Source organism: Struthio camelus, chromosome 1, assembly GCF_040807025.1.
Source record: "Struthio camelus isolate bStrCam1 chromosome 1, bStrCam1.hap1, whole genome shotgun sequence".
In the NCBI taxonomy this organism is placed as follows: domain Eukaryota; kingdom Metazoa; phylum Chordata; class Aves; order Struthioniformes; family Struthionidae; genus Struthio; species Struthio camelus.
Window position 1 is genome coordinate 80,866,836 of NC_090942.1, and position 26,843 is coordinate 80,893,678.

Below are 26,843 nucleotides of genomic sequence, written 5' to 3' on the forward strand. Positions count from 1 at the left end.
TAAAAACCAGGCAATAGCTTATCTGCAATAGTTGCAATACTCAATTGCTTTTTGTAGTCAAAGTGTATTTTAAACAGGTAAGAGGCAGTAATGTGAATTCCTTTTTACATCAGCACAGCACTTCCTGCTGTTAATTTTTGCTGAGTTGTAGCTATCCTAGTTTAAAAAAAAAAAGTCCAAACCCCCAAAACCCAAGTGTAGACAAGCCCTTACAATGGACTCAATCCAAACTCCTGATCTTTAATCAGATCTGCGTAGGTGGACCTCTGTGCCTATGACTTCAGTGGAGAGATCCACCTACGCAGATCTGATTGCAGGATTGTGGCCCCATGTTACTAAAAGAGCACAAGTGTTGTTCTTGGCTTAGGGATGAATGCGCGGGGAATCTGGGGTATGACCCAGGCGATTCTAAGTGCTGGAGCTATTTCTGAGATCCCTGAGCAGATCTACCCACTCTCACATTTTAATGGGAGCCCTATTTGTGGAGATGTTGATAAGCAATCTAAAGGAAAGCTTTGTCTATGGTTGTCTTTTTACAGTGGTATAGAAAAAGCAAAATATCCCGTAAATTAACTCTAATTGCAGCATGTTTATGAATCCCACGGACTTGGAGCAGACTCTGAGGCTGAGATTATCCATTTGCCATGCTTGGCACCTGAATCCCATGGATCTAACAAGACCTGTATGTCTAAGCATGTTTGTCTCATTTTCAAAGCTGCTCTATTACTCTCTTCTATTTAGCTGTTCATTTAACCCTCTAACTTTTTCTCTTAACATAAATATTGGCTAATACACTACACACGTACACATATACAATATTAATTCTAGACATTTCACAATGCAGTTTTTAGAAATTTACCCACATGATGATGTATTAACTTTAAAGCAGTCACTTCAGAAATAAAGCAGGAGCTTAACCAAAAAAAAAAAAAGTTAGTAAGACTTATTCAGTCCCTTCCTTTATGATACATAAACTTTTGCATGAATACTGAAAACAGGTTAGCCTGTCGTCGTCTTGTTTTTTTGGCAATTAACCAAATACATGGGATGGACTGAGTACTCTTAAAGCTATGTAGCCTCTTATCATATAGAAATAGAGTGGGTATTAAATAGCATTTTATGAAAAATGTCAAAAGAAATGAAAGAGAAATTTCTTATAATTTCCCTTTCTAATGGAAAAAAATAAGTTCTTCTAAATTATTTTTAAAGAAACACATTTTTTCATAAATGCAACTTAATTTGTTAACCAGAAAATCGGCTACTTTACATATTACTTCCCATCTTAAGATCTCTGCTGTGAATGGCTGTCCAAAACACTGTTGAGCGTCCTCAGCCCTCATCAATTGAAATAGATATGGAAGCTTATCAGCATGTCCCTGGCTTGGACTCAGAGAAATCAGGTTTAAGACCTGGTTAGACGTGATGTTCTGGCTGCAGCTAATCCAGGCTGAAGAGGTGCTGCCTCAACTACTTATCACCGTATTATTTGTCCCTTCCACCTCCGCCCCAGCTGCCTAAAAGAGGTTCTTACTCGCTCAGATTTGCCTGTGTAGTTTCTTCCTAATTCAGTTCTATCAAAATTATGTGGCTTTTCTTAAGGTGTTCTGCCTGGTAGATGGTTTTTAAAGATAGATTTTTTTGTTGTTGTTTTTTTTTTGTTGTTTTGTTTTTAGGTTAGAAGGTTGTCATGTTCATTAAATTAAATGGTGAATTGTTTGGCAAATTTAGGTTCTTGTCTTCCCTCCCCCTCCTTGCCCCCATAGCTGTGTATTCTGAATGGCTTCTACTCGAGCAATTTCCAATATAGAGAGTAGGCAAGAGGGACTTGCTTCCCACTGGTACTGGGATCTGTTGCGAGTTAGTGACCAAAGTTTTCCCTGTGTCTAATGCATCTTTTCTTAGTGGCGTATTTAGGTAAAGATGTTAATTAAAAAGCAATAAAGCTAAGACAACAAACTCATCTTCTTTTAAAAGTAGCAGAGGATCTGTTTTCCCGTCATAGGGAAATATGGAAAGCAGATGGTAGGAATTTTTGGCAGTGAGAGTTACTTTATTTGTTATTGGAAAAGGGTTTGTTCTGGAAAAGGGGTATGGGGAGGAGGGATTGTATTCATGCACACAGGCACAGCAGAGCTGTCTAAGATGCATCTTGATCCACGTTGCTGCTGAAACTCTTGATATGGTGGCAGAAATGCTGATCGCTCCCTATGTGAGGAATTTTGCTTTCGGGAGTTCACCACCACTAGGAAAGGACAGGTCTTTTTCTTGCCACAGTAGACAGTCTTTGCAAAGCAAAACCCACTCCAGCCCTCGTTGTGCTCGTTGTGGGTCGGGGCCTTGGGGTTTGCAGTGAGTTTGCTAGGCCAATGGTGCCCTGTGGCACAGCCGGCTGCCTGCGTCCCCAGTTTCTAGTTTGATCCGAATCTGAATAAGTGACATGTACAGTAAATGGCCAAACCGCCTCTGTGTTGTGGCTTCTGTCTGTGGAGCCTATGTCTTTTTATATTTTCTTCAAACATTAAGACTCCTTCTACTGTGCATCTGCTCTGCAGTCTTGAGGGAAACCCAGCTTGCTGCACCTCCAAGGAGCGACCGTCCCTACCACAAGCTGAATGCTTGTTGTGTCTTTTCAGGCATATCCAAAGTGCTTTGGTTTCTCCCCTAAGCAATGTGGCCTACTAGCTGGGCAAAGATGAGGACTCAGGAGAATTGGGTTGTTTTCTTCTGCTCTGCCACTGGCCAGGTAGGTGAAATGCACTTTGCCTCTTTGTGTGCTAATAAGATGGGCAGAAGATACTCATCTCCTTTGTAAGGCACTTTGTAGAAAAGACAGTGATGCTGATGACATTACGTGTTGTGACTGGCTGTGGATGTATGCTTGAAATCTCTCCAGAACTGTCAAAAGTTAATTGGTGTAAAAGGGATGTTTTGCTGAGAGCTCTCATTTTCTCACAACAGTAAGAGAAATAAAGTGCTTGGGCTGAAACCAGACATAATGGGCCCAACTGCTGCTCGACCCTCCATCTGCAGAGTGCTCCAGGGCCCTTCCACATGCCTGCACCATGCAGAGTCTGTGGGCAGAGAGGGATGAAGAGACTCATCTCCCTTGGAACCTAAACGGTGCCATGAACTCGCCGCTCCAGAAGCGAGGTGCCATTGCATCCAGCATTTTCTAGCTGAGCCTCTTGAGCTGTGCAGCTGGCCGAGGGAGCGCAGCTTGGCTGAGGAGCTATACGGCTGAGGCACCGTTCCTGCCCATCTATAGATGGGGTGTCAGAACTGCAGGTAATTGAAATTATCCCCCGACAGCTTTAATCAGCAGGTAATTCATGGCCATGATGTATTTTCTGATCCCCTCATAGCTCAAGCTGACCTGCTGCTGCCATTCTTCTGGCTTGATCAGTCAGAGTTACTGCTTGGGGTCAGGAGGTCTTCCAGGCAAAACCAGCCTCCTTGGCCTCTGCTGCTCTGATGGATGTACTCTATATGTTAATGGTAATCACCTTCTGTCATGAACCTTGCAACATCTGTTAAGCTCAATTCCCCCTGCTAACGAGTGAGATAGCAATTCTGCTCTCCGAAAGGGGAGGTAAAGAAAGAGAGGAGAGGAACTAGAAGCCAAGGGGCTTCTCAGTCCGGTGGTACAAGTTGTCCCTTCTTTCTTATACCCTTTCTTTTATACTAAATTAAACTTGTCGCAAGGGAGCGGGCTGCACTCGGCAACGTGCAGTCCATAAACCATCTCTGTTTCCTGCTGATTTCATGTTTTGCTAGGAAGGACACTGCACAGGACTTGAGATAGGATTAAGCAATGAGCATGGGCGTTAGTGAAATGACTGTACTGTGAGACAGGCTTGTTCTCTCTTCCAGCTTTGTCTGCCGGGAGGTAGCTGTAACCTATCATGTAACAACAGGCTTTTCCTTGAATGGTGCAGCCTTTCTCTTGTGCCACAATTTAATCTCGTCCTGAAATTGCCTGACACTAAGCATTTATTAAGGGCTCCGTGATCAGATGTTTGTGGTCTAACAGAAGCAGGTGACACTGCTTTAGAAGGAAATATGTAGTAATATTTCCTCCAAAGAGCTAATGAGAAACTTTGGACAAGATTTTTACTTGACAGAGTTCTACTCTGACGTTTTTGAGAGGGGGAGGAGGTTTCTCTTGTGGCTTTTTATCGCAAGTGATACCATCATGCGAACAGGGTCTCTTGCCTCTTAAGAATCTGTCTGCCCCTGCTGCTAATTCCCTACCTGAAATCTTAACCCACTGTGAGTGACATTAGACACGCTTCAGCAGCAGTAAGCTGTGAAGAGAGGTGTGAACAGTCATCCCTATGGTAAGGAGAATAAGAAGCATCAAAGTTTGTTTAATCTCTGGTTCAAGTAGTTTTTAAGAGACAAAACCATGTTCAAGTTGTCTGGAAGCCTGTCTTCTGCATGAAACTCGAAGAAAGTGAGACCTAAGTTCAGGTAGGCTCAGTGGATTTACACTGGCAAAGGAGATTTGTTGCATCAATTAAGAAAAAGTTAACTGAAGACTTCACCTCTGTTTTTTCCTGTAAGATTTTTTTTTCCACCCCATTGGCTTCAGGGGCCTTTGGCCAAGGCTCTCAATTCCAGCTGAGTGCCAGCATCAAAACAGCCTATGCCAACTGCTGTTTGCACACAGGTGTTGGTGTATCGCGTGGCATAATTCAGAGCTGAATCAGATACTGATAGTTTATGTAGACCTGCAGTTTTCTGAAGACTGCGATTTCACTTTGGCCAAAATCCGTATAGACACACCAGAGAATCAGCACCTCAGCTTAGGGAAAATGCAATGTATGAAAGAGAGAGGATTCACATGGCCCTACTCCTTCAGCCTCCAAAGCTCGTTTAGGCTTTTACTGTCTACGCCAGTGTTGCCAATAATAGCACAGGCATGTACAGCCTTATGTATGCATTGAGAAATTAGGCATGGCTGTCTGGGTGCTGATTATTTGCCTAGTATTGGCCTAGATTTTCTATCAGCATGTGAACAAAGCTCTTTTTTTTGCTTGTTTAGAGTCTCTAATGTTAATGGATAGAGAAAGAGCTAGAGAAGAAGATAGGTAGGCAAATAGTCATGTGGATGCTGACTTTCTTTAAGGATACAAGTTGCCTAAGTCTGTGCCTGGAAACAAAGTACTTGCACTTGGAATTACCTGATGAATTACCAATAAAAACCCTCATCACCATGCAAGTAGGCTGCCAGGAGTTTTGGAATAATCTATGGATGGGGAAAGGGGGAGGTAGATACTTATAAAATATATCTGTAATACGTCAAAACACAGATCTGTCTCACTGGCACTGTAATTTTTGGAGCTTGGGAGGGAGCTTTTTTAGTTTGTTTCTTTTTAGTGCTCTAAGTCTTTTGCCTTAACTAGCCCCTTTTTTGGGGAGAGAACAATCTCGAGAGATTTGTCCCTGGAGGAAGGCACGTGCTCGTTGCTCTGACAGTTCATGTTGTAACTCCAGTTTTCCCCTTATCCTCTCCCTTGTTCGTATGCATATCCTTCCCTCTCTTCCCTATCCACCAGAGCGTTGCTTTCTCCTTGGGCTTAAGGGGTTGAAACTCCACCTTGCTCCGTGGAGCTCAAGTCATGAACGGAGTAGAGGTAGAGGCAGAGCTACATAAATCCTGCAGCTGCTGATCCAGACGCTGTGCGTTGCTAATTAGATGTCTCTGTTTAACCCGGGGGTCGCTTTTGCTGGGGTTGGAGCCCCCAGTGGTTTCAGCTAAGCCTCTGGACTTTGCGCTGGAGTGGATAAAGAGCAGTCACACGTTCCAGCCCGCCTAAGCGGCTTTGGGACAGCAGCTACCCACGGCAGCCTGGTAAGAAGCAGCTGCCGGTGTAAGGAGCAGCAGTTAAACCCCTGCAGTTGTGTGCTAAACCCTGAGCTCTGAGGAGACTGGGATTTGTGGGCCAACATAAACTGAAATGAAGAGGTTGCCAGTTAACTCCCGTTAGCTAACACAGTTGTAAAAACTAGCTTTCAGGACACCTGCTTTGGGAGGTTTTTCCTAGACTGAGGCACAATGTAGCACTTTCAAGACCAATGATATGTCCTGTATGTTTGTTGTGGGATCTGTGACGTGTCCGCTCTCGTGTATACTGAGATAAATTGGTTTGAATTAATACAGGACAACGAAACTCTCGATGACCTGTAGCATAGCGATGAGTTTTACTGCAGGATTAGCACTGCGTTGTCTCTCTGTAAAGAAGTGGGGGTTGCGTTTTTTTCAGCTGTTTTGTAATTATGGGCCTAGCTAGGGTGAGAGGTATTGTCATGCTGCAATGTATGGCAGACTATGTCACCAGCCAACTATTGCGAGTGATAAGAGCAAGTAGTCCTGCTCACTGAGGATACGGGGGTCTCCATTTCCCACTTTTGCAGTTTCCAGTGTTGACCCAAACCTGTACTTTCCTGTAAGAGTGAGAATGCACGTGCTCGCTCACAGTTTTTTAAATTAGTTGAATGCATCAAAGACTAAGATCTTACATCCCTTTTTACAGACTCACAGATTTAGATGAGTTTCAGTGCAGGTTTCTGATCGTTAACCTTAATGTGGGAACTTTTAGTGAAGTTGCAAGGGAGGTGTGTAATGATATGCATATGTAACACATGTATATGTGCACATATGAACATACGTGTGTTGCAAGATAGCTAATCTTTGCCTGGGAGCCTGTCCACTCTTCCAACTACATCCCAGTAAAAAGTTATAGGCTTCCTAAAACCATGCTGCTCTGCTTTTAGATCTCTTGGCAGTCTCAGGACGTCCAGTCCAGGGCTTTGCATCGTTGTATTTTTATTGCTAGGCTTCCAGTTTGGGTGGGGATAGGTGGAGGAGAAACTTCTGGAAAACAAACAAACATGGTTTTCTGCAGCAACTCGTGAGCTTATGTGGTCCTAGCACAGACCGCAATGGCAGTGGGTTAGCGAGCTGGTTGGTGGTTGCTGGCGTGCGAGGGAGGGGGTGAACTCGGCAGGGCCATTGGTGGGTCGCCGGGGCCACGGGTGAGCGGTGGCCCAGCAAGCGAAGGGGCACCGTGAGCTTGTCAAAGCCTCGTGAGTGGTTTGGAAATCCCCTTGGGCATCCTTGCGGCCGGCAGGCAGCTTGTGCATAAACTGATGATCCCGCCCAGCGCTGGCGGCCCAAACCTTTGGGAGCGAACCCAATTGCCAAACAAGCAGGTGTGCCGGTTCAAAGGGGCCCATGAGGAGCAGCTGTGAGCTCGAACTTTGCCCGCTTATTTGCTCAAGGTTTTATCTCGTCCTTTGTTATACAGCCCAGCGAAAATGAGTATTTACCCTGTCGGTTAAGCCAGGGCCATCTGAGCGGCAGGCTCGGTGCATGCGAGGTGGCCCCACGGGAGAGAGGCCGGCACAGTAGCCAAGTGTCGGAGAGGGCGGCCGCTCTTTCTGTGCCATCCCAGGAGATAGTGACACCTGAGCAAACAGTGGGCACCGGGGGCGGCTGCTGTGGTACGCCCCATTGATTTTTTTTTTTAAATTTTTAAGTTGTTTTTCATGCCCTTAGCGTTTTCGTTCTGTGGAGGAAATTTTGACGTTAATGCAAGACCGGAGTCTGCTGAATGGAAAGCTGAACTGGCACGTTATTTGTAATTTTGCTCCGGGATTTTGACTGAGGATAGCAAAATTGATATTGAAGCAGAAATTTCTTCTGAATCAAAGAGCGAATGTTCCACTTGGGAAGGGTGGCAGCACAGTATGTTACTGCACTCAAGATAAGTTACTTTTCCGAAGAAGGAAAAAAAAAAAAAGCTAACCCCCCCCCCTCCCCCCAATGTAGTAATTGAAAAGGCTATTTTTGGTGGAGCGTTTGATTTTTAGCAAGATTGCATATACTCAGGGGAAAATGTTTACTAGGAAATGTGTTACCACTTCTGGTCTTCCCAAGAGTCCTGGCAGTGGACTCGTAGCTGGGCAGTTTTAACTGATGAATGATTGTTTGAATAGTGAGTTTTAGGAGGATAAAGCAGCATCATGCTCTAAGCATTAGGATCTGTTTGGTGATGGAGGTAATACAGTCGAATTCACGTACACTAGCCCAGCCCTGACTGGGAATTAGGCACATGTCCATAGGTAAAGTGGCATGATTTAATATCGAGGGAGCTGGACTGATGGTCAGAGGGCTTGCTTTCCTTCCCTGGCTCTCTGTGGCCTTGAGGAAGCCACTGGACCGCTCTGAGCCTCAATTTCCCATTTTATCTTGTCGTTTATCTGTCGCACGCCTTATCTATTTAGATGTTAAACAATTTGAAATGGGACTGCCATACACTATTCACTTACACTAGCTGCTCTCCTTTAGCACAGTATTAATAAACATAAACAGGCATGGTCTTTGGATATTCAGAAATAAATTTAGGAAAATTCTGGTTAAATTTTGATTTTTCAGTAGTGCATGGCCAAGGGTCGATCTTTGGACCTATATAACCAAACTTTTTCCTTATTTGCTTTCTGTTATTCTGCCTTTCGAAGGACTCTGTGGAAAAGAAAGCAGCATAAAAAAAAAATCACACAACCGGTTTGGCAAGTCCTGTATAAACAGGAGAAATGCCAGGAAAAGTCTCATGTCTTTGTTGCCAGCTTGAAAAAAAAAATCCAGTTAATTTTCCCCTAACGAAAACCTCAGCCATCGCTATGTGTGAGCAGTAATGTGGGGAAGGGCATGTACTGGAAAAGGATACGGGGATGCTTGCTAGAACGAACACGTGCGTCCTCAACCGTTGGGAACATTCCTATTTTTGGGCAGTTGTCCCAGTCACCTTGTTGGTCGTAGGAATAAAAGAAGTGTTTTGTCATGATTCTTGTCAGCAGGGTGTTTTTTTGTTTTGTTTTGTTTTTTTCCTCCCATCTCCTCTGACAGTCTCACAACCCAGCTGGAGTGCTAAACACGCCCTGCTTGATGAGACTGGGGTGATTGATGCCCCCTGTTTTGCTCTGCCTGTGCCAGTGGAGTGTTACACTGGTTTTTAAAGCAGTTTTGCTCTGGAGGCTGGGTTGGGTAAGGAGACCTGTCTTCCGAACTGGATCTGCGCAGAGGCATAACTGTGGGTAGGGCCGGCGAGCCTGTCCTGGCTCTGGTGGCAGAGGAGGGACTTGACGGCAGAAAGGGTTCACAGCTCTCTCTGGTGCAGGCAAACTCTGCTGCCTACGCGTAAGTCAAATGACTTTGGCCAGTGCTTTGGCAAGTAGGTCCATTAGAAATCAGATGTACTCGTGGGGGGTGGGAGTATTTCAAATCAATATTAAAACGCGGAGTGAAATAATGCCTTCACAGAGCTTTTGCATGATATCTGCCTGTTGTCTAGCCTGATTCATTTTATGGAAGTCAGCTTTTCCCTTCTAGTTCACCCTTCTGCTTCCAGAACAGCAACGTAACCCCAGAAACACGGCAGTGTGGGTAGAGTGTCAGAACAGGATTTAAGCAACTTGCGGCTTCTTCCTGTACCTCTGTTCCCCAATTGTCGAATTGGATTCAAAAACACTCCTTCCCTCTGTGCTTTTCCATTGTGACTGTTTTGACTTTTGAGCTCTTCCAGGCTGGATCCGTCTTCTGCTCTGTGTTTGTAAAGTGCCGTGGGCAACGGAGCGATGGCTCGGTTTGCCTGTGAGTGCCGTCACCATGTAAATGACAAGTCATAACCATCGGGTTCAGATCCTAATAGAGTTTTTAGGAGAGATTACTTCTAAGTCATCAAATAGGCTTCTGTGATGATGGGCAGATCACCTATAACCTCTGTAAGTTCTGGTCCTTCCACTTGTACAGGCGTGTGTAATAACACTTCTCTTCGTTACAGGAAAGCCGTAATGGTACTATGGGATTTAGGTAGTATAGTGTTGAGGACCATAGACAAGCCTTCAGCCTGAGTCAAATTAGGCCCAGAACTAATGCTTTTTTTTTTTTTTTTTTTTTTTTACTTTTTTTCTTGAAGAGGACTGCAGTTTACTCAGTCTCAGCTGGCTTACTTCCCAAGCTTGTCATTTATCTAGTGAGGTAATATTTCCAGCTAATAAGCAGTCTTATGGTAATGGTGGAGGGGCTCGCACTATCGTGTCCTTTCAGTTGTGAACCAGCAATGCTTAGCTGTGAAAATAAGCCAAAGATAACCAGAGTGAAACTTCAGCGCTTCTCTTTTGCCAAGAGCAGCGTCGTATGCAATGATTGAGGATTATGAACTAAAACAAAACAGTAATTTGAAGAAGAACAAAAAGAGATGCAGAGGTTCAAAGGAGCAATTAAAAGAACTGGGGAACTTAATGAACAGGTAAAGCTGTGGCAGAAGGAGAATAGCTACGGCTGAGATTTTTGCACTTATCCATCCCAGGGTTTGGCAGCCCTGCGGGCTCAGCATTATCCCATTGCCCCAGTGGCACAACAGAGGTACAGAGAGGGTTTTTGGTAATGCCGGCTAATTTTGGAGAGTCAAGAGCAGGTCTGGGAGAGAGAACTTCCTGTCTCCTGTCCCTTTCACTGTTTTCTTCAACCTTCTTCCATGGCGCTGGCTGTCTTCCTGCGCTTTGTGGTGCAGTCTCCGCTGGCCAGCCCCGCTGTGCAGTGGGCAACCAGCTTCTTATTGCCCTTTCTCTGGGTGCTGGGAGTGCCGGTGGATTTTCCCCAGCGAGCGAATAAGGACTGTGTGGGATGCTCCAGTCACATGGCCAGGTAGTACCTGGAATGCATCTCGTGTTTTCAGAGCGGTTGGGAAAGAATTGCTAATAGCGCTTCTTACACAACAGAAATATTCACCCGCTCAGTTCATTACTTATTAGCTCCAGGCAGGGACATTGCAGATTTGTTAATGGTAATGGCCAAATCATTAGAGTGTGTAGCATTAATGGAGGAGAAAGCATTTAATAAAGAGTCATCACTCGACCCTGTCATTGTCCCCGGAATATAGACCGTATTGTTAAATTCAGTCCCTGCTCTCCTTCTGTCACCTACTTCTTTTTAAAAGGATGGCTGGCTAGGAAGCTCCTTTTTAAACACGTGTGAAAGCTAATCTTTTTTTCTTATAAATTAGATATTCTGTGCCATGCCCAGCTGTCTCAGTACAAACATATTTGAAGAGTCTCCTTAAAAGTTCTTCCATCACTTACGGTTCTGTGCTGGAAGGACCATGTTTTAGAGGAAATAAAAGATTTTGCTGTGCCTCAGGGTGTCCCCCTGGGGAGGGGGGGGAGGACACAGAGCCAGGTGGTTTGTTTACTTTTTTAAGTAATGTTTATTTGTCTGATGTATTGGTCAGCAAAAGGGTCTTTTTTTTTTTTTCTTATTTGCTTTCTCATGCCTATAGGCTGCTGACTGGAAGGACCTTCCAAAAGCTGCTAAATAACAATCATGTCTTGTACGGGTTAACTTGCCTGCAGATTTTTATTTCTCTTGATATAATTCAGCTTCCTTCAGTGGTCTCCCATTGCATCTTATGTTTTGGACATTGCTTTTTATTAGCTCATTCTTCTGCCAATATGTCTTCCAGAAACATCTTTCTCCTCCTCTGCTGTTATTTCCTTTTGGCTGTTGGGCTATATCTGTCATATCTCTCTTTGTCTCTGTAAGTTCCTTTATTCTTTCCTTATAAGCTAGACCTTCTGACTCCTGTAGTACTTGTTGTCTTGCATATACATACATACATATAACTGTATGTACACAGACGTTCATGCCTATATACATATTTTGTGTGTGTGTGTATATGCATATATGTAAAATATATAAATATATAATCAGAATGAAGAGCCTGCAGATGTGTAGGATGCCATATTCTAAGTGAAATCCTACCAGCTGTTTTTTATATACTCTTCTTTATCAGATGGTTTCCTTTCTGGTCACTCTGATACCATATTGTTCACTTGAAAATAAGTGGCTGGAGTAGGTAAAAGATAATGGGAGGGGAAGACTATAATCTGATGTGTCTTCCACAGCCAGCTTCTGCATAATGGAAAAGGTCAGTGCAAGTGCTCTTTTTAGGAACTCCCTCTGCGTTTAATACACTGAGGGACAAATACTCTGAATCCTTCTGATATTTTACAGTGGCAAACATCCATCTCCACTTGCTTCTGAACTAGCTTATCAAGAAGGTCTTTGAGAATGGGTGTTTTATTTGGCTATCTTTCTCTCTTTATTCAGTTTTCCTGAGCACCCAAGTGGACGTGTCCATTTTTTTCATCAACAGTCCTTATTATAGCTATCTTCTTTCCCAGGTTGGGGGCTGGCCTAGATTCTTCATAGAAAATTTCCTTGAGTTTACCTACTTAGAAGGGTTGTTGATAAAAGTATACAGGATGGTTCTTGCCATGGTATGTATGCTGTGCATGAGTTGACTCTTGGGGAGCAGGCAACTCTAAGGTACATGCTAGGAATCGCTGCAGCATCCTCAGGAGCCTGTGCGTTTTTGGTGCGTCTTTTTTTTTTTTTTTTTTTTCTCCACGCAAACTCTGCCTACAGTGTAATGAAATGCTATTATGAAAATGTAGTGGTGCTGTGGATGCCAGCAGTGGTTTCTTTTTCGCGGTGAGCAAAATCATAAAGATGTCAACCTTGTAAGGGTAAAATACAGTTTCACAGGCTAATAAGCAGGTACAGGAGTTCTCTGGTCTGAAATTTCTTCTAATGACAGAACCCAGACCTGTAGAGATCTGGGTTGAATTCTTAGTGCCTCTAGCAGTTGATAACTTTCCTTTGTAAAGGACAGATAGCCTTATACTTAACAGCATATGCCTATATATGATCAATCATAAGCAACTTTTTTTTTTTAAGCTTGTTATAGTGGCTGATTTTTGAGTGTGTCTTTATTTTCAAATGGCAACAGACACAAGATGATTAGGGCACATCATGATGCAAGTTGTTTTCAAATAGGCATATATACACATGGTTCACCCTCAAGTTCCAAGTGATTTCATGTAGATAAGGAGAGAGAGCAAGTTGGGTTAACTGTACTGCAAAAGATAAAGATTGGTGTCCATATGCGGACCTTACTTCCACTGGTGTAAATCAGAACCAGAAAAACTGCCTTCAAGAACTCACTGGAGAATTTCACAGGTGTAGAGGGGAACAGACTCCAGCCATGCAATGGGCCCTGTGAAGGGCAATTTCTTACAGCATTTTTTTTAGATGTATATTTCAGAATATTGTAGTTTCTCAAGAATTTTGTTTTCATCAGTGACTGGGTACCAAAAAGAAGCTGTGACTTATGTAGATTACTTTCACGTGATCGTTCTGTCACTTAACTGCTGCGCACGTGGATGATCCATGACAATGAATAGACTGAATTTGCCAATGTGACAGTTTTTACATGTCGTTCATGCCAAGGAACCCCTTTTGTGGAAGAGCCTTCTCACAAAAGTTATAGCTTCAGTAAGAGCATTCAGAAAGCAACACTTAACCTTTGTAGGCGTACCAGCACTGATGCTTGTTGTGGGAATACTTTGAGTTCGTGGTCAGTCCTAATGCACTACCGAATAGCTCTAGATTTCTCCTTTTCCATGACACGTGAGAGGGCAGCTCCCTGTACATCGTGTTTCTCCTTAGTTTTCCCATTTCAGTTTCATGGCCTCCAGAAATTTTGCACTGAAATGATGAGCGCATGACTCCAATCATGAGAGTTGAGGGTGTGAATTTCCACGCGGGCAGGCAGGATTGTGCAATCGTTGTGTTACAGAGATGAGGTTCCCCAGCACTCCCAACTTCAGAAAAGAGAACATCAAACAGATGCAGTGAAACATCTCTCTGACATGCAGCTATCTAAGCTTGGAAGGTCTCTTTCTCTTGCCCTCCTTGCTTCCCTGCTGATTACTCACTGCCTGCAATACTTTAAAGCCTCCTATGTTTTTTCTAGCTGTACAATAAACTCTCTCTCTTGAACTTTCTGTGATGCTTTGTGCTAAGAGAGAGTGCTGAAAGAATCATTATGTAAGAGCAAAAGGAGGTTGCCGGAGCAGTGGCCCACCTTCCTGGAGAAAGTATCCTGGTAAAACAGAGGCCAGTAGCAGATTCTTCAGAAGAATGTGCAGTAATAACTTCTTAATGGAAATTTTGGGGTCACAAGCTTGTGGAAGAGAGCTGGGGGGGGGGATGCAGAGAACAGACTTGCTTCTTAGCATCAGACAGATGAATTATAGTTGACTTCTGCCTTGAAGCAGTATGTCACTGGGGCCAATTCCCAACTTTCCTGCCTTTTCTTGGAGCCTCTCTGCAGAGTGGGTGCGAGGGTCTCCCACTTTGGTTTGACAAGGCTTTACCCCCCTTCTGGACAATTCCACTTGCAAATTCTGAATCAGAATTTGCTTCCTTCGTGCAGTTTACGCTAGCTAACTGGGATGTCTGTGGATAATATTCGTCATTATTCATATAAATGATTAATCCTTTTTTGAATCCTATTAAGCTCTTTGTCTTGGTGTTATCTTGTAGTTTACCTGATGTTATCTTCCTACAGCCTGTTACGACCCTGTACTCCCCCATGTTAGCAGTGACCTCAGAGAAGAAATACTTCATGAGCATGAGGTTCAGCTATTTTTTTGCTTCATTTATATTTGCTAAATTGAGGTATTTTGCAGTGCTCAGACAATCACGCAGCCATACCACGACATTTTCAGCAGCAGCATTGACCTCCGCAGGCTGCCTTTTCACAACACTTGAATGCATTAATATTGCTGCCTGTAAGATTTTAATTTAATTAGAGCAGTGGCTGTAATCATTTTGGGAGAAGCATGAATTCCCCCACCGCCTCCTTTCCCCTTCCCTTTCGAGTTGGGCGGTTGCACCTCTGCGGTTTTTATTTGCCTGCAAGTTGGCGTGAGTAGGGGCTGAGAGGTGAGCGGGTGGCCAGCTCCTGCCCCGGCGCGAGGGGCTTCATCAGTGTGGGGCCAAAGGGAGGAGGCAGGGAGGAACTGAACTTCACAAAATCACTAAGGTCACTGAGGCAATCTCTGCTCTCTGTGTGCAGGAAATGAGATGTTAATCTTCTCCCGGCGCTGCTTTGCATAAGGTCCATTCCAGAGAGCTGTGTTTGTTTTAATTTCTCTAATTACTGATAGTGTGCTGATTATGCTGCTGTAGATTTGACGTGAATTGCTATATTGATGGGATCAAAAATGAGGAGAAGTCTGCTGTGGAAACTAAGGAGACAGCAACGGGGGGGAAGGGAGGGAAGTGGAGAGTTTGATTCATACCCTGATATGGCAGAGCTCCACTTTCCTTTTCCAGAGCCTGATCCTTCTTCCCTGACAGCAGCTAGAGCGTGCAAGCCCTGGAGTGACCAAAAACCCAGTAGGTTTTACTTGTGTCCCCCGGGCCATACAGTCTCTTGCCTGCTCTGATTTTCTTCCCTCCTTCCAGTAACGCTGGTCTCTTACTGGTGTCTTGGACTCCTTGTATCCAACTATGGTGTTTCACGTTGCAATACACAGATGCACAAAACGCTAGTGAATACGGCATATGCCTGCCTTCCCTTTTCCTCTCCTCATGCCTTGTGTCCCTAACGATTAACTCGCTCGCTCTCTCACGGTCGTCCCCCCAGCTCATCTTTGGCTGCTTTGCTGGCATAACCCCTGGTGGGTGCCTAGGCCTGCAGGGCCTCGCGAAGCTTTCCTGCGAGCGCCTCTTCCTCCCCCCCCCCAACCCTCTTTTCCAAGGTTGTTTTTTTCCCCCCTTTCTTCCTCGCTCAAGGCACCTACTCTGAAGAGGAGCCACGTTAGCAAAAAGAGCTCCCCCCCAATGTGTACCTCGTGGCTCCCCCAACCCTCCTGATCCCTGAGCTCATCTTTCCACCTTTCCTTTCTGAAGGTGATTGCAGAAAGCAGCAGCAGCAGCTGGTGCAGAGCTGGGCATCCGCCGCGATTTGGAGTACGAGGGTTTGTGTGTGCAACACTTACTGAATGGTCCCAGGAGCTACAACCATGTGCTTGAAACCTGGGGTCTGCACAAGTCAAGAGCCGGTTACTCATTAGGGTTTAGGCCAGGGCAGGGGTAGCTGAGGGCTTCCCCAAAGTCCAATAGAGAGGGCGGCATCGGTGCATGCTGCCCTCCCCGAGCGTGCGTCTTTTACGTGAGGCACTGGGAGGGGGATGCCAGCTTGCCTTTAAAGCAGCATCCCTCCGCTGCTCCAGCAAGGACTCCGGTTTTATCTTCTGTTTCTCCCCAGTTGTTGGCCAGCCAGGGAGCTGGCCCAGCCCAAATTCACCGTGTCTCCGCCTAGTGGCAGTGCCTGTGCCTCCAGCACGGGAGAGAAAGGTCTGACAACTTTGGGAAGAGAAGGTGAATGGGTGCTGCAGCCCAGCTGGCGCAGGAGGGGGCACGCACACCTCAGCCGGGGTGGGAGCACGTGGCACCTCGCACTCGCGGGTGACTGCACTATCACTACATGCAGTATAGGAGGAGGCTTTTTCTCGGTGATTGAATCCGTATATCCAAGGTAGGGTCTTTGCAGACCCTGCTGGCCAGTTTGGTTTCTTGAAAACTATTGCATGGGTAATACGTTTCTTTGCTTCATCAATTCAACAAAAAAACAAAAAACCCGTTTTAGCATACCATCCCATCCAGCTACTTCAGCCTCATGTTATTGGGATAGCATGAAGGCTAGCTTAGTCTGCTTCCCTCTGTATTTGATTTTTCTTTCTGCAAAAATACGTATTTCCTTTGAGCATGTCATCTGTGAGGACTTAGCAAAGGGGCAAAAAAAACTATCCGATGACAAGCTGGAGAATTGTCAAGATGAAGGCCACTACCTCAAAGTCTAGAAGGGTGTAATTTCAGCAAAAGCACAAAGCTGGTTTTGCTTGCAACCTCACCTTTCCTCAACTGTTAGACTTTTTTCTAAAAAAAAAAAAAAAAAAAGTGAATAAAAATCAAATTTTGCAATTTGGATTTTTTTTTTTTAAATTGGCAATAGGAATTGTATTCTCGACCTGAATTTTCCAATTGTTCAGGTAGATTTTCTCTGTAAAGGATCTACCCCAGTTCTTCAAGCTGCAATCACCGTATGCTTTGAGGGTTTTGGGAATCTAGTCAGCATTTAGGTGCGCTCCTGCTACATAATTGCGATCAATATGGCTGGTATGTTACCTTAGTTTTTAAGACAAGATGGCTTGATAAAAGGTTTTACCAGCATCTGGATTTTCAGTACTTTGTACGTGTCCAGTACAAAGAGAACAAAGCTCAAGGTTGGCTTGGTTCTCAGGAACACGTTGAAATCCGTCTCTACTAGAGCAGGCAGCTGAAAGCGTGCCCCAGCCTCGGCAGACCTGGGTGGTTGTCTAGATGGCACTGTTGGAGCACCAGCCGCTACAGCGAAGCCCAGGCAGGGTCTCCTTAGAGGTTAACTTCGTGTCTTTATTCAATTATTGTAATCGCAGTGAGGTTTCACAGTGAAACTTTCCTGACTCATTGTGAGCTGAAGAAAGCCTTTCAAAAGCTGTGACGGCAAGCAACGTGCCAAATGTTGTATCCACCTCATAGGCTCATGGCTGCTGGCAAAAATTAGGAAGCTGCTGTTTTGAAGCTGTTTGCAGATGGCAGTTGTTTAGGGCTGCACATTTGGTCACTCATGGGATGAAGTGCTTCTAGAAAGCCCTGGCAGGCGGCAAATCTGGAACGCAGCAATGCCAAGCTCTTTTCTAGCACTCGTCACTGATAATCTTGGAGGATCACGCTAAATGTGTATTGACTTAGTCTCGTTTACCAGTAAGCTGAGCTGTAGCAAGGCTGTAGGGTTGCTCAAGCACACACAGTGGTTGGTAGCAGAACGGGGACGAACGCTGTCTGTCATGCTTCCTAAGCTGTTGCTTGAACAGCCCTAGCATTGAACCATCCATTCTTGGCCTTAGTGCAAAGGGAAATATTAAACTGACTGGTTACAAAACTCCTTCAGAAAAATTCCTAGTAGCAAAGAATCTGATTGCGTAACCTTAAAAGCACAAGATACCAGCCATGTTCTTGTTTGACGGATGCTGGAGAGAAATACACTAGGCACCTTTGGAGTTGCAAAGATTAAAATGCATTCCCAGCAAATCCATTCTCAATGATATGAACACAGCAGCTACATCCTGAAAATGTGACTCCAAAAAGCCTCAGAAAGACTGGAGAAGCGAACGTGACCTTGTGCGTTCGCACCTTGGCGTAGGCAGGGTGCCGTGCGTGGTGGAAGCGTGGAGCTCGGCTCGGCTGCAAAACTGCAATGCCGTTTGCAGTTCTGCTTCCAGCCGTGTCCCTGACTCACACGGGGAATCAGGATGAAGCTCGTTTTCGACAGGCCCAGGGCCTTGACCTCCCTGTGACTTTAGTCCTTCTGGCCTTTTGGAAATCTGGCCAGGACACTTATGAGGACTGCTCTTGCCGGATGCACTTGTTAAGTCTGTTGCCCTGGAGAGGCACATGCTGTCCTTTTTCAAGACAGCTTAGCTCTGAAATTGCTTAGCTCATTCGAGCTTTGCTCTTTCTGTAACTCAGGTTGCCCATATGTCTAATAAAAAGAAAAAGACTTACCTAATGTCTGTAAATTGCTTTGATGTTTGGGTTAAAGGTGCTGCAAAAATGCAGAATTACTAAGGGAGGACATTTCAAAGGCACAAATAAGAGCCGAGTATCTAACTCCCCTTTGTGCCTTGTAAAATGTGTTCTGCAAATATTAGTGATTCACATCTTATTGTGGACACCTAAGGCACATGGAAAAAACAACTGGAAAAAGAAAATGAGCAAGTCTGTGTTTTCACAACTTCTTTTCAGTTACTACTATCCTGATCTTATGAGTACTAGGAAATAATGAATCAGATATTTTTATTTATAACGGCAAATCTCAATGAAACTGTCTTGGTGTAAATCAGGTTACTGCATTACCTCTAGGAGGTTAATCCGTGCTGAGGGAGAGGCAGCAGATACTTGAAGCATTATATCTTGGTTTGATACAGCACCTCCTGGGTGCTGAGGGAAGTGCATTGGCTTCTGAATGGGGTTTCGTGTGCTGCTTGCGCTTTCTTCCTGCTGCTGGCCAGGGAGAAGGCTCTTTGAAGCCACTTTGCGCTTGTCTTTGCAGCGGTGATTCAGTATTTCTGTTGGCGTGAAATGGGACCTGAAGTTGGACTGCGCTGTGCATTCTTGCGGGAGGAAAAGGACTTCAGGTCTTCCATCTATCCCATAGTGCCTGTTTGCAGCAGCAGGCATCTGCGTGGCTACGTTTCAGACGTGTTCCTCTTTTTATAAATATCTCATTCAATAAACAAAACGAGCAGCTGCAGTGTGGTTCGATTATCTGAGCTGTGGATCGTAGCAGAAAACACTAGGAAGCGGCTGGTCTTGTTGCTAGTCAGTAGTACACGCCGCAGTGGTGTGAAGGTACACCTTGCCCGTGAGACTGCTGAATTTGCTCTGAGCACAGAAAGGTGGACCGCACTGGAGCATGAGGCATGGAGTCTGCCGTTTCGGGGCAGGGAATGAAGTGCGTATGTTGAAAGCAGAATGTTTTATAGCTCCACAGGTATGTTTTTCACCATATCTCAATGAACACCCCTCTTTTTTAATTAGAAAAGTTAAATTTATATTACCTAATGGATTACTGTTACCCGGACAATGATGAGTGGAAGCTGAGCAGACACAAGTGCATCATGGGAGGCTAAAAGAGAAAGGAATGAAAATTTTCTGATTAAAAAACAATGAATTGAGAGCCAAAGAGACTGTGCTCACAGAGGAACACCATAGTGGTGGTGGAGTGAACCAGTCCTGTCTTCCCACTCTGTCTGAACCCAGAACAGTTGGTGCTAAAATGGACCACTTACTGTCCATGTGCCTTCAGTCCTCTCCTTTCTGCTGTGCCTGTCAGCAGAGGTGGTTACAGTATAACGAGGGAGAGTCCAGGTGTTGAGGCGAAACTTTGGATTCTGAGTGGTTGGGGAGCATCAAGAGTTTTCAGCTTTATTATATTTAATTGTTGTTTACTCACATTGTACGGATCTCTCCTTCCTCGTGCTGGTGGTTAGGGTGCTCTACAGGTGCCTCCGTTGGCATCGGCCTAATTCCTTGTCACGCCACCGTGATAATGCTGGTTGTGATGGAAATAATTACCTGCTCTTGCTCCAACGCTAAGTTGATCTTTTCCATTTGCCAGAGATCAGGGCGAGCCCGGGGAACTGTACCTATACTTTCCTGCAAAAAACACTGAAGCAAAAGTAGCTAGCTCCTTTTGCTTATGTCCGTGCTGGCTGCACTGCCATCATTAAATGTCAGCAGAGCTGCTTTGGGAATAACATGCGTTGCCTTCCCGGAAGCATATGATAATGAATTTTTTTTATGCTCCTGCAAAACTGTGGCTCTGTTTATTTACCAAGGGTATAATCTATGTTGTGATTAGAGCACATGCTTAGAATGTGGAAAAATTTTCCCATCAGATCAGATGAAATTTCTGTCTTAAATTTCTTGGCAGACGTTTTCAGGAAAAAAAAAACAAACGGTGACAATTATGAAACTAGCGCAGCATTTGCAAGTTGCCCTTTAACTCTGTTTGACTGTCCTTGCTTAGCTGCTTTCTGTATGCTGACTTACTTGGTTGCAAGTTAAACTACTTCAAAGAAACTGCTAATAGCTCATTTAGGCAAGAAGAAAAGTACAGCATTACTCAATGGTAAATAGAGTAGCTTTTAGTGATAGAGTATCATTTTCTTTAGTGAAGTCAAAACTCATTGCTTAATGTCTGTAAGATGCTCTGAAGGTGCAAAGTGTTAATAATCGTGCTCAAATCACAACAGTTTTGTTAGTCTATGATCTAGTGTTTTCAGGGCCCTGTGTGGTAAGTCGTATGCATACAGACAACGGGATTGCTGTCGAATTTTCACTGACACAAAACCCCCACAGTCTCCCCGCTTCTATGTCACTTCCCTTTCCTTCCTCGGCAAATTTCTGAGAAAACCCTTAGAGACTGACTGGACCTTTTGAAAATTAAATTCATCACCTGGAAAGCTCTCCAGTCTCTGGCTGCAGCTCCGGGGTTGGAGCGTGCAGGGATGTGCGCGTGGCCCGGGCAGAGCGAGCCAGCAGTGTGCTCTGCGGTTCCCAGGGCAGCCTGGCGCACAGCTAGTGCAGTTCGCCCCCGCCATGAATGCACGCTTCCTTCCTTCCACCCACTTCCCCCTCCCCGGCTGTGTTTCACACCTCTGCTCCAAAGTTCACATTGCCCTCTTTCTCTTTCTCTCTCCCCCCCCCCCTTTTTTTTTTAACAGCAGGAAAGAATTTCGTACACACCTCCAGCGAGCCCGGTACCAAATTACACTTCCTCATCACCACTACATGTCCCAGTGCCTCGAGCGATCAGGATGGAGGAAGACGCGATTCGCCTGCCGGCACACCTGCGTGAGTGTCAGCGGGGAGGTAGCGGGGCGGCGGGAGGGCATAGTTTATGGCACAGAGCGGGGAGGCCCCCTGGCTTTAGACATTTCTTTTTTTAAAGCCCTAGCTGTTTCGATTTTCTAAGCATTCTGTTTAAACAAAGGAAATTACTCAGAAATACAGCGCAAACGTTTTCTGCCTCCTTGCTCTATGGGTTTGGCTTATTTTCCTGTGATGGGGAAAGATACAGAGGTTTCATTCCGATGGGAAGTGCGATGCCTCCATCCATGTTACGGAAATCGCTCAGTGATGTGCTCCGGCATGAGGTCCGCGTTTCACAAACTGTGGCAAGTGTTTGTGCTGTGGGTATTTTGCAAGTTGCTTGTGGGTCTCAGTATTAAATGCTCCTGGTGCCCAGGCTCTTTGCTATGGAGCATGTATGCCGACAGAGGCATACGTAGAGGCAAAGGAGGAAGAAGGAGCTTAGCTGTGTACAGAAGGATGCTGCAAAGGAGGAAGGGCACGTTGCTGACGTTGGAACTAAAACTGGAGCTGAGGGCAAGGCGAGAGCCAGGCGCTTCCTTGCTGGGATGATTTAATGTTTGAGGAATAGGAAAGGCCAAGGGCTATTGGCCAGTGAGAGGTGAATTCGTGAGGCAGAATGGGGATGAGGAAGAGTGGAATTTTCCTTTTTAGAAAGGAAACGGTTCTGATATAAACTGAGAATTTCAAGTGAACTTTTTTCAGATGTCATGTTCCTGTGTGACTTGCCATCCGAGGAGCAACGGGGCCAGGGGCAAATGTAGCTTTACATGGTGCCATGTGACAAATAGGTCTGGAATTTCAGAAAAGCAGTGGTCTGCGAGGCAGCCTTTCTCTCTCTTTTTTTTTTTTTTTTAAGAGTGTTTTATCATCAAGCATTTTCATTCCTGTCCTCAGCTGTCTTCCAGGCACGCTCCTTTTCTGGATGCGGACTGTTCTCCCAGTGCTACTGTAATGCCGTGCTCCTTCCCTTGCTGGCCGGTGACTTATGCTGCCCCAAGGTCACTCTTTGCCCACAGTGCGTTCTGCGTGGTCCTGTTTTTGCCTGCTGCTGCCTCTTGCTCTCTTCTACGTGTGCTGCCACATAGTCCAGGTTGTACCTTTGATGTGCTTTCTGATGCAAACATGTAGGATTACTGACTGGGTCGGCCCCTGCCTTGCTGTCCTGGAGTTCCCAGAAGCTGCTTGCCAGTGCTCGTGGCTGCTGGCCTGTTTCCCTAGCCCAGTGAGTAGTTGCTGCCACAGTGCATTTTTATACTTCTGTCTAAAACTTAGACTTAGACTGGCACAGAGAGTTTCTCTCCCCACTGTGGGTTTCAGCCCCAGAGACTTTTTTTTTTCCCCCTCGTTGCTTTAGTCAGCACTGAAGAAATTCATCTTTCCTTTTACTTCTGCTGTGGGAGCTACTGTGTATCCTCTCCACAGCTAAGATCATTGCTGGTTTTCCACTTACTTATTGCCTTCTGAGCTGGGTCTAACAGATGTACAAGATTGGATGGCAGAGACCCTTGGTAGAGAGGGGGCACCACATTACACTACCAACTTCCCTCCCATCAGCTAGCTGGCATGCTAGGGAAAGTGTGAAGCTCAAGAGGTTTCCTTCCAGTGAAAACTTTTTTATGCAATTGTTTATAGGTGTAGTTCACCCTTTTGCCTTAATTTTTGGCTGGCACTTTTTTAAATTTGCAAGGAGGCTTCCCTCCCACTAATATTTCCACAGCAGTCTGACTTGTTGTAGTGCAAAAACACAGAAGATTAATGATTAAACATCTGCAGAATATTCTTCCACAAAGTCAGTGTCTTGGATCATAAACAACATGGAGCACGTTCACATAGCCTTACTAGTTGTAGTCCATTGCAGGATAATGTTTATAGCTCAGTATGTATTAATTATTGACCCAAACATTGTCTCATTTAGAACCACTGTTTAAAGTGTATAGATTCATAACTAGGGCAGAGACACCATTATGGATGCCTAGAAAGATCTCTGGTATATCTTGAGTTACAGAACTTTGCTTAGTAACTTTTATATTTAAGCCTATAAACTGCTTGAGCTACAGCATGTTATGCAGAAAGATTTCTGCTCTTCGTGTAAAGACTCTAGTGATGGGGAAGATATAAGGTCTCTAGATAAGTTCCTTTAATGCTTAATTACCCTCCCTATTTACCTTTTTTTTTTTTTTAATAAGTGCCCTATTTATAGTTTGAATTAGTCAAGCTTCAGTTTCCAACTATTAGATCTCATTATTGCCTTTCCTGCTAAATATTGTCAAAAGACTACTCTTGATAAAGGTGCTTTTGGATAAAGTCACTTCTTAACCTTTTCTTGGCTAAATTGGATAGGCAGAGAGCTTCTTAAGCCTGTCAGTCTTTCTGTATAGCTTCCAGATTTCAATTCTGTTTATATCATCTTTTGTGAACTGTTCCACTTCAAATGTCTTCCTTGAAGTGGGGACAACAGAACTGGAGATAGAATTCCAGGAATGGGCTTCCTAATACCAGGTACAGAAATAAATAAGCACCTTTTGGTTCTCAGGTTGTAAGGTTCAAGAGGTATGAACGTGGGATTTTGCAGTTTCTGCATGGACCCCTCATTTCTTAGAGATGTGTCTAAGAGAAAGCTTCAGGCCTAAATCTGGATTGCCTTAAAAGTCAGGCAAAGTAGCTAAATTGTAGTTCAGACTGTGGTACTATGCATGAAGATTGGGTCTAGATCCCCAGAGTCTGAGGGTTTTTAAATCTGAGATTTTGTTTGGTTCTGGCCTTGTTTTTTTTTTTTTTTGTTGATTAGGTGAAGCGTAATAACCTCCCTCAACCCTCACTCACTTCAGCACAACAGGGAGATGAGTGGTAAGTTTTTGCAGCCACGCACAGGGCTGATGGCCGAGCAGGCCTCCGGTCTGTCTCTATTTCCGTGGCATTCTGATGGCGTTTACCAAAACACAGGTAGAGTTCAGGCCTGAGCCTTACGTTTTCATTTCTGCCAACTTACAAGCTCCAGAGCTATGCTGTAGATAGACGTAACTGAAAGCAGTGGTCAGCCCAAGCATTGGTTTTACCTTCTGGTGGCAATCAAATACAGTGGAAGAAGGTAGAACTGGAAACTTATGTCCCTGATGAACATCAAGTAGGCTCTGTGGATTCAGACAGTGTTTTATGCCTTTCTATTATCACTGTGTCTTATGTTTACGAGCACTCTAAAGGTGATAATAGTCAATAGTATCAGGACAAGTAGAACAATTTCCTTTCCTGTAGTAAATCTTTCCTCACTGTTAGAGCAAATGGATCTCAGCTATACCAAGCTGATTTGATCCTGAGACTGGAAAAAAAGAGAAATCCAAAAGAGAGAGTGGGATGCAGATCCCTCTTTACTACAAGCATGCAGAGCGCCCCTCCTCTGTGGTCAATATAGAGAAAACCTCCTTTTCCTGGCAGTGATGTGAAGGCGCTTTTCCCCTTAACACACTATCTTGTTTTAATCGACCGTTTTGCTCTTAGCCTGCCCTGCTCCTCTAGTATAGAAGTATGATGTAATCAGTCTTACCTTTAAAGTTCTGGGATAGTGAGGGTCGTTTTCTGACAACGCACACCTTTCTCGGATACTAGGTTTCTCTGTAAGGGACTTTTGCCCTATACTTATAAACATACTCATCCACTGCTTCCCTAGTAACTGAGTGCTGGGGCGTTGTAAATAAGTTATCAGCTGGGAGCTGGAGAACGTTTTCCTCCGTTTGAGTAAGTAGGCAGAAAGCACAGCGATCTTGAGTTTGCTCCTTGTCCCTGGTGCGTATGTTGTGGTAGCTCTGCAGCATATCTGATCTCCACCAAACTGCCCTAATGCCAGATAGAGCGTTTGGGAAGATGAGGTGGTTGCGGAGATTCAGGAGAAGTTCAGCTCTCACACAAGGCTCTACCCTTGGTGCCTTCTGTGACCTTGGATGTTTTGTCTTGGTTTCTCCAATGTAAGATGAAGATAGCAGGAGTGCAGAGATTCTTAAATGTTGTGAAGATAAGTTAAGTGACTGCCCAGATATTGTAATAACGAGGAATGCTGAAATAGTCAGAAGCCCTAAAACTATTTGCATACCCCTTTTCTCTGAGAAAACTTATTCCGTACTACCGCAGGGAGAAAGCTCTCTATTTTTCATTAAAAACAACCTCTTTGGTCTGGTACAATGTCATTGGTTACTCGTTTGGTGCTTTGGCCAGTAACTTGTGGTAAAAGGTTTTTGGAACTGGACAGAGGGTATAACATTTAAAAGACATGATCATGAGAACCCTTCCCTGTATCTATTAATATGCACTGAATCAGAGGGAAAATAGTTTTTTCTTTTTTTGTAATATGCAAGATGGAAATAAGGTATTTTGCTGTCTTCCACAACAGCAACTGTAATTATGTGCTAAAGGCTTCATGATTTCCTTTCTGCCTCTTTAAACATAAAGCTTTGTGAACAAGAGATGCAGAAATGTCAGTGGTGAAAGAAGACTTGTTGCATGCTCTGGTTTATGCCCTTGCCTGTGCAGCAGTGTTCCACCTTACGCATTTCTGTCACTTTGTGCAGTCTGATTTTTATCTCTAAAGAGCATCTTCCCTTGGGAAAGTGCGTGTCTTGTGTAGGGAGGTGGACACTATTTCAGAAGCAAAGATTTCACAGTGGTTTCTACTGATGTAAGTGTGAACAAGAGTTCATTTCTTCCTCTTACCTAATTTGTCTGTCTTTAATGTTGGCATCCTTCGTGTGCCTGCAGCCCATTGTCGTAGCAAGGCATGTTGTACGTACTCTTCTGTACTCATCAACCAATTACTCTGGGCAGCACCTAATTTTTCTTGCTGATGCTTTTCTCTGAATCCCCAACAACCTTTACTGATGTTCAGAATAAAATGACGTGGTCTAGATGCTCATGTACCAACATCACCTCACAGAGGAGGACATGAGCATCAGGAATGCACTGTTGTCGTCATCTTGACTGCACTTGATTTTTTTTGGGGGGGGTGGTGGTGGTGGTGGGGAAAGCTAAGGACCTATCTGTAAAATCATTGGAGTACTTCTAGCTGCCTGTTATTTCAAATGTAAGCTTAGGTTCTGCTCTTGGGTTTCCAATCCAGCATACTTTCCAGGCTGCAACTGATTTTGATGAACTTCAGAGCGTCCTGACATGGTCGTGTACAACTAGTCAGATGACTTGTTTTATCTCAACATATCTGGGTCCCTTGTAATTACTGTCTTTTCCACTGCCACTGTTGTGAGGACAGAAGGGAATTTTGTTTAATTTTCTACTATAATTATATTAAAGAAAGGCTTTCACTTTTAGTGAATGTTTCATAAGCATACTTCTGCCTGCCTATTTATATTGGTATTTGATATTCTGACTCACTGGAGACCAATACAGTGGCTCTGTGTTGGTTGTACATCTTCATGGGCTTACCTGCACCACTTTCTGAAAAGAA

At 44.5% G+C, this 26,843-nt stretch overlaps 1 protein-coding gene across 6 annotated transcripts in view; it reads left to right on the plus strand.

Annotated features, from left to right (window-relative positions):
- ETV6 (ETS variant transcription factor 6) overlaps positions 1–26,843 on the plus strand; it is a 137,102-nt gene that overhangs the window by 24,561 nt on the left and 85,698 nt on the right. For 2 of the 6 annotated variants that reach the window (XM_068952947.1, XM_068952966.1), the window contains exon 2: positions 21,247–21,376. In XM_068952947.1, the coding sequence (XP_068809048.1) occupies positions 21,247–21,376 (130 nt within the window). Of the gene's footprint in view, positions 1–2,677; positions 2,744–18,999; positions 19,512–21,246; positions 21,377–26,843 lie in introns of those variants that run through there. The other 4 variants (XM_009678722.2, XM_068952974.1, XM_068952933.1 and 1 more) reach the window with 4 other exon arrangements.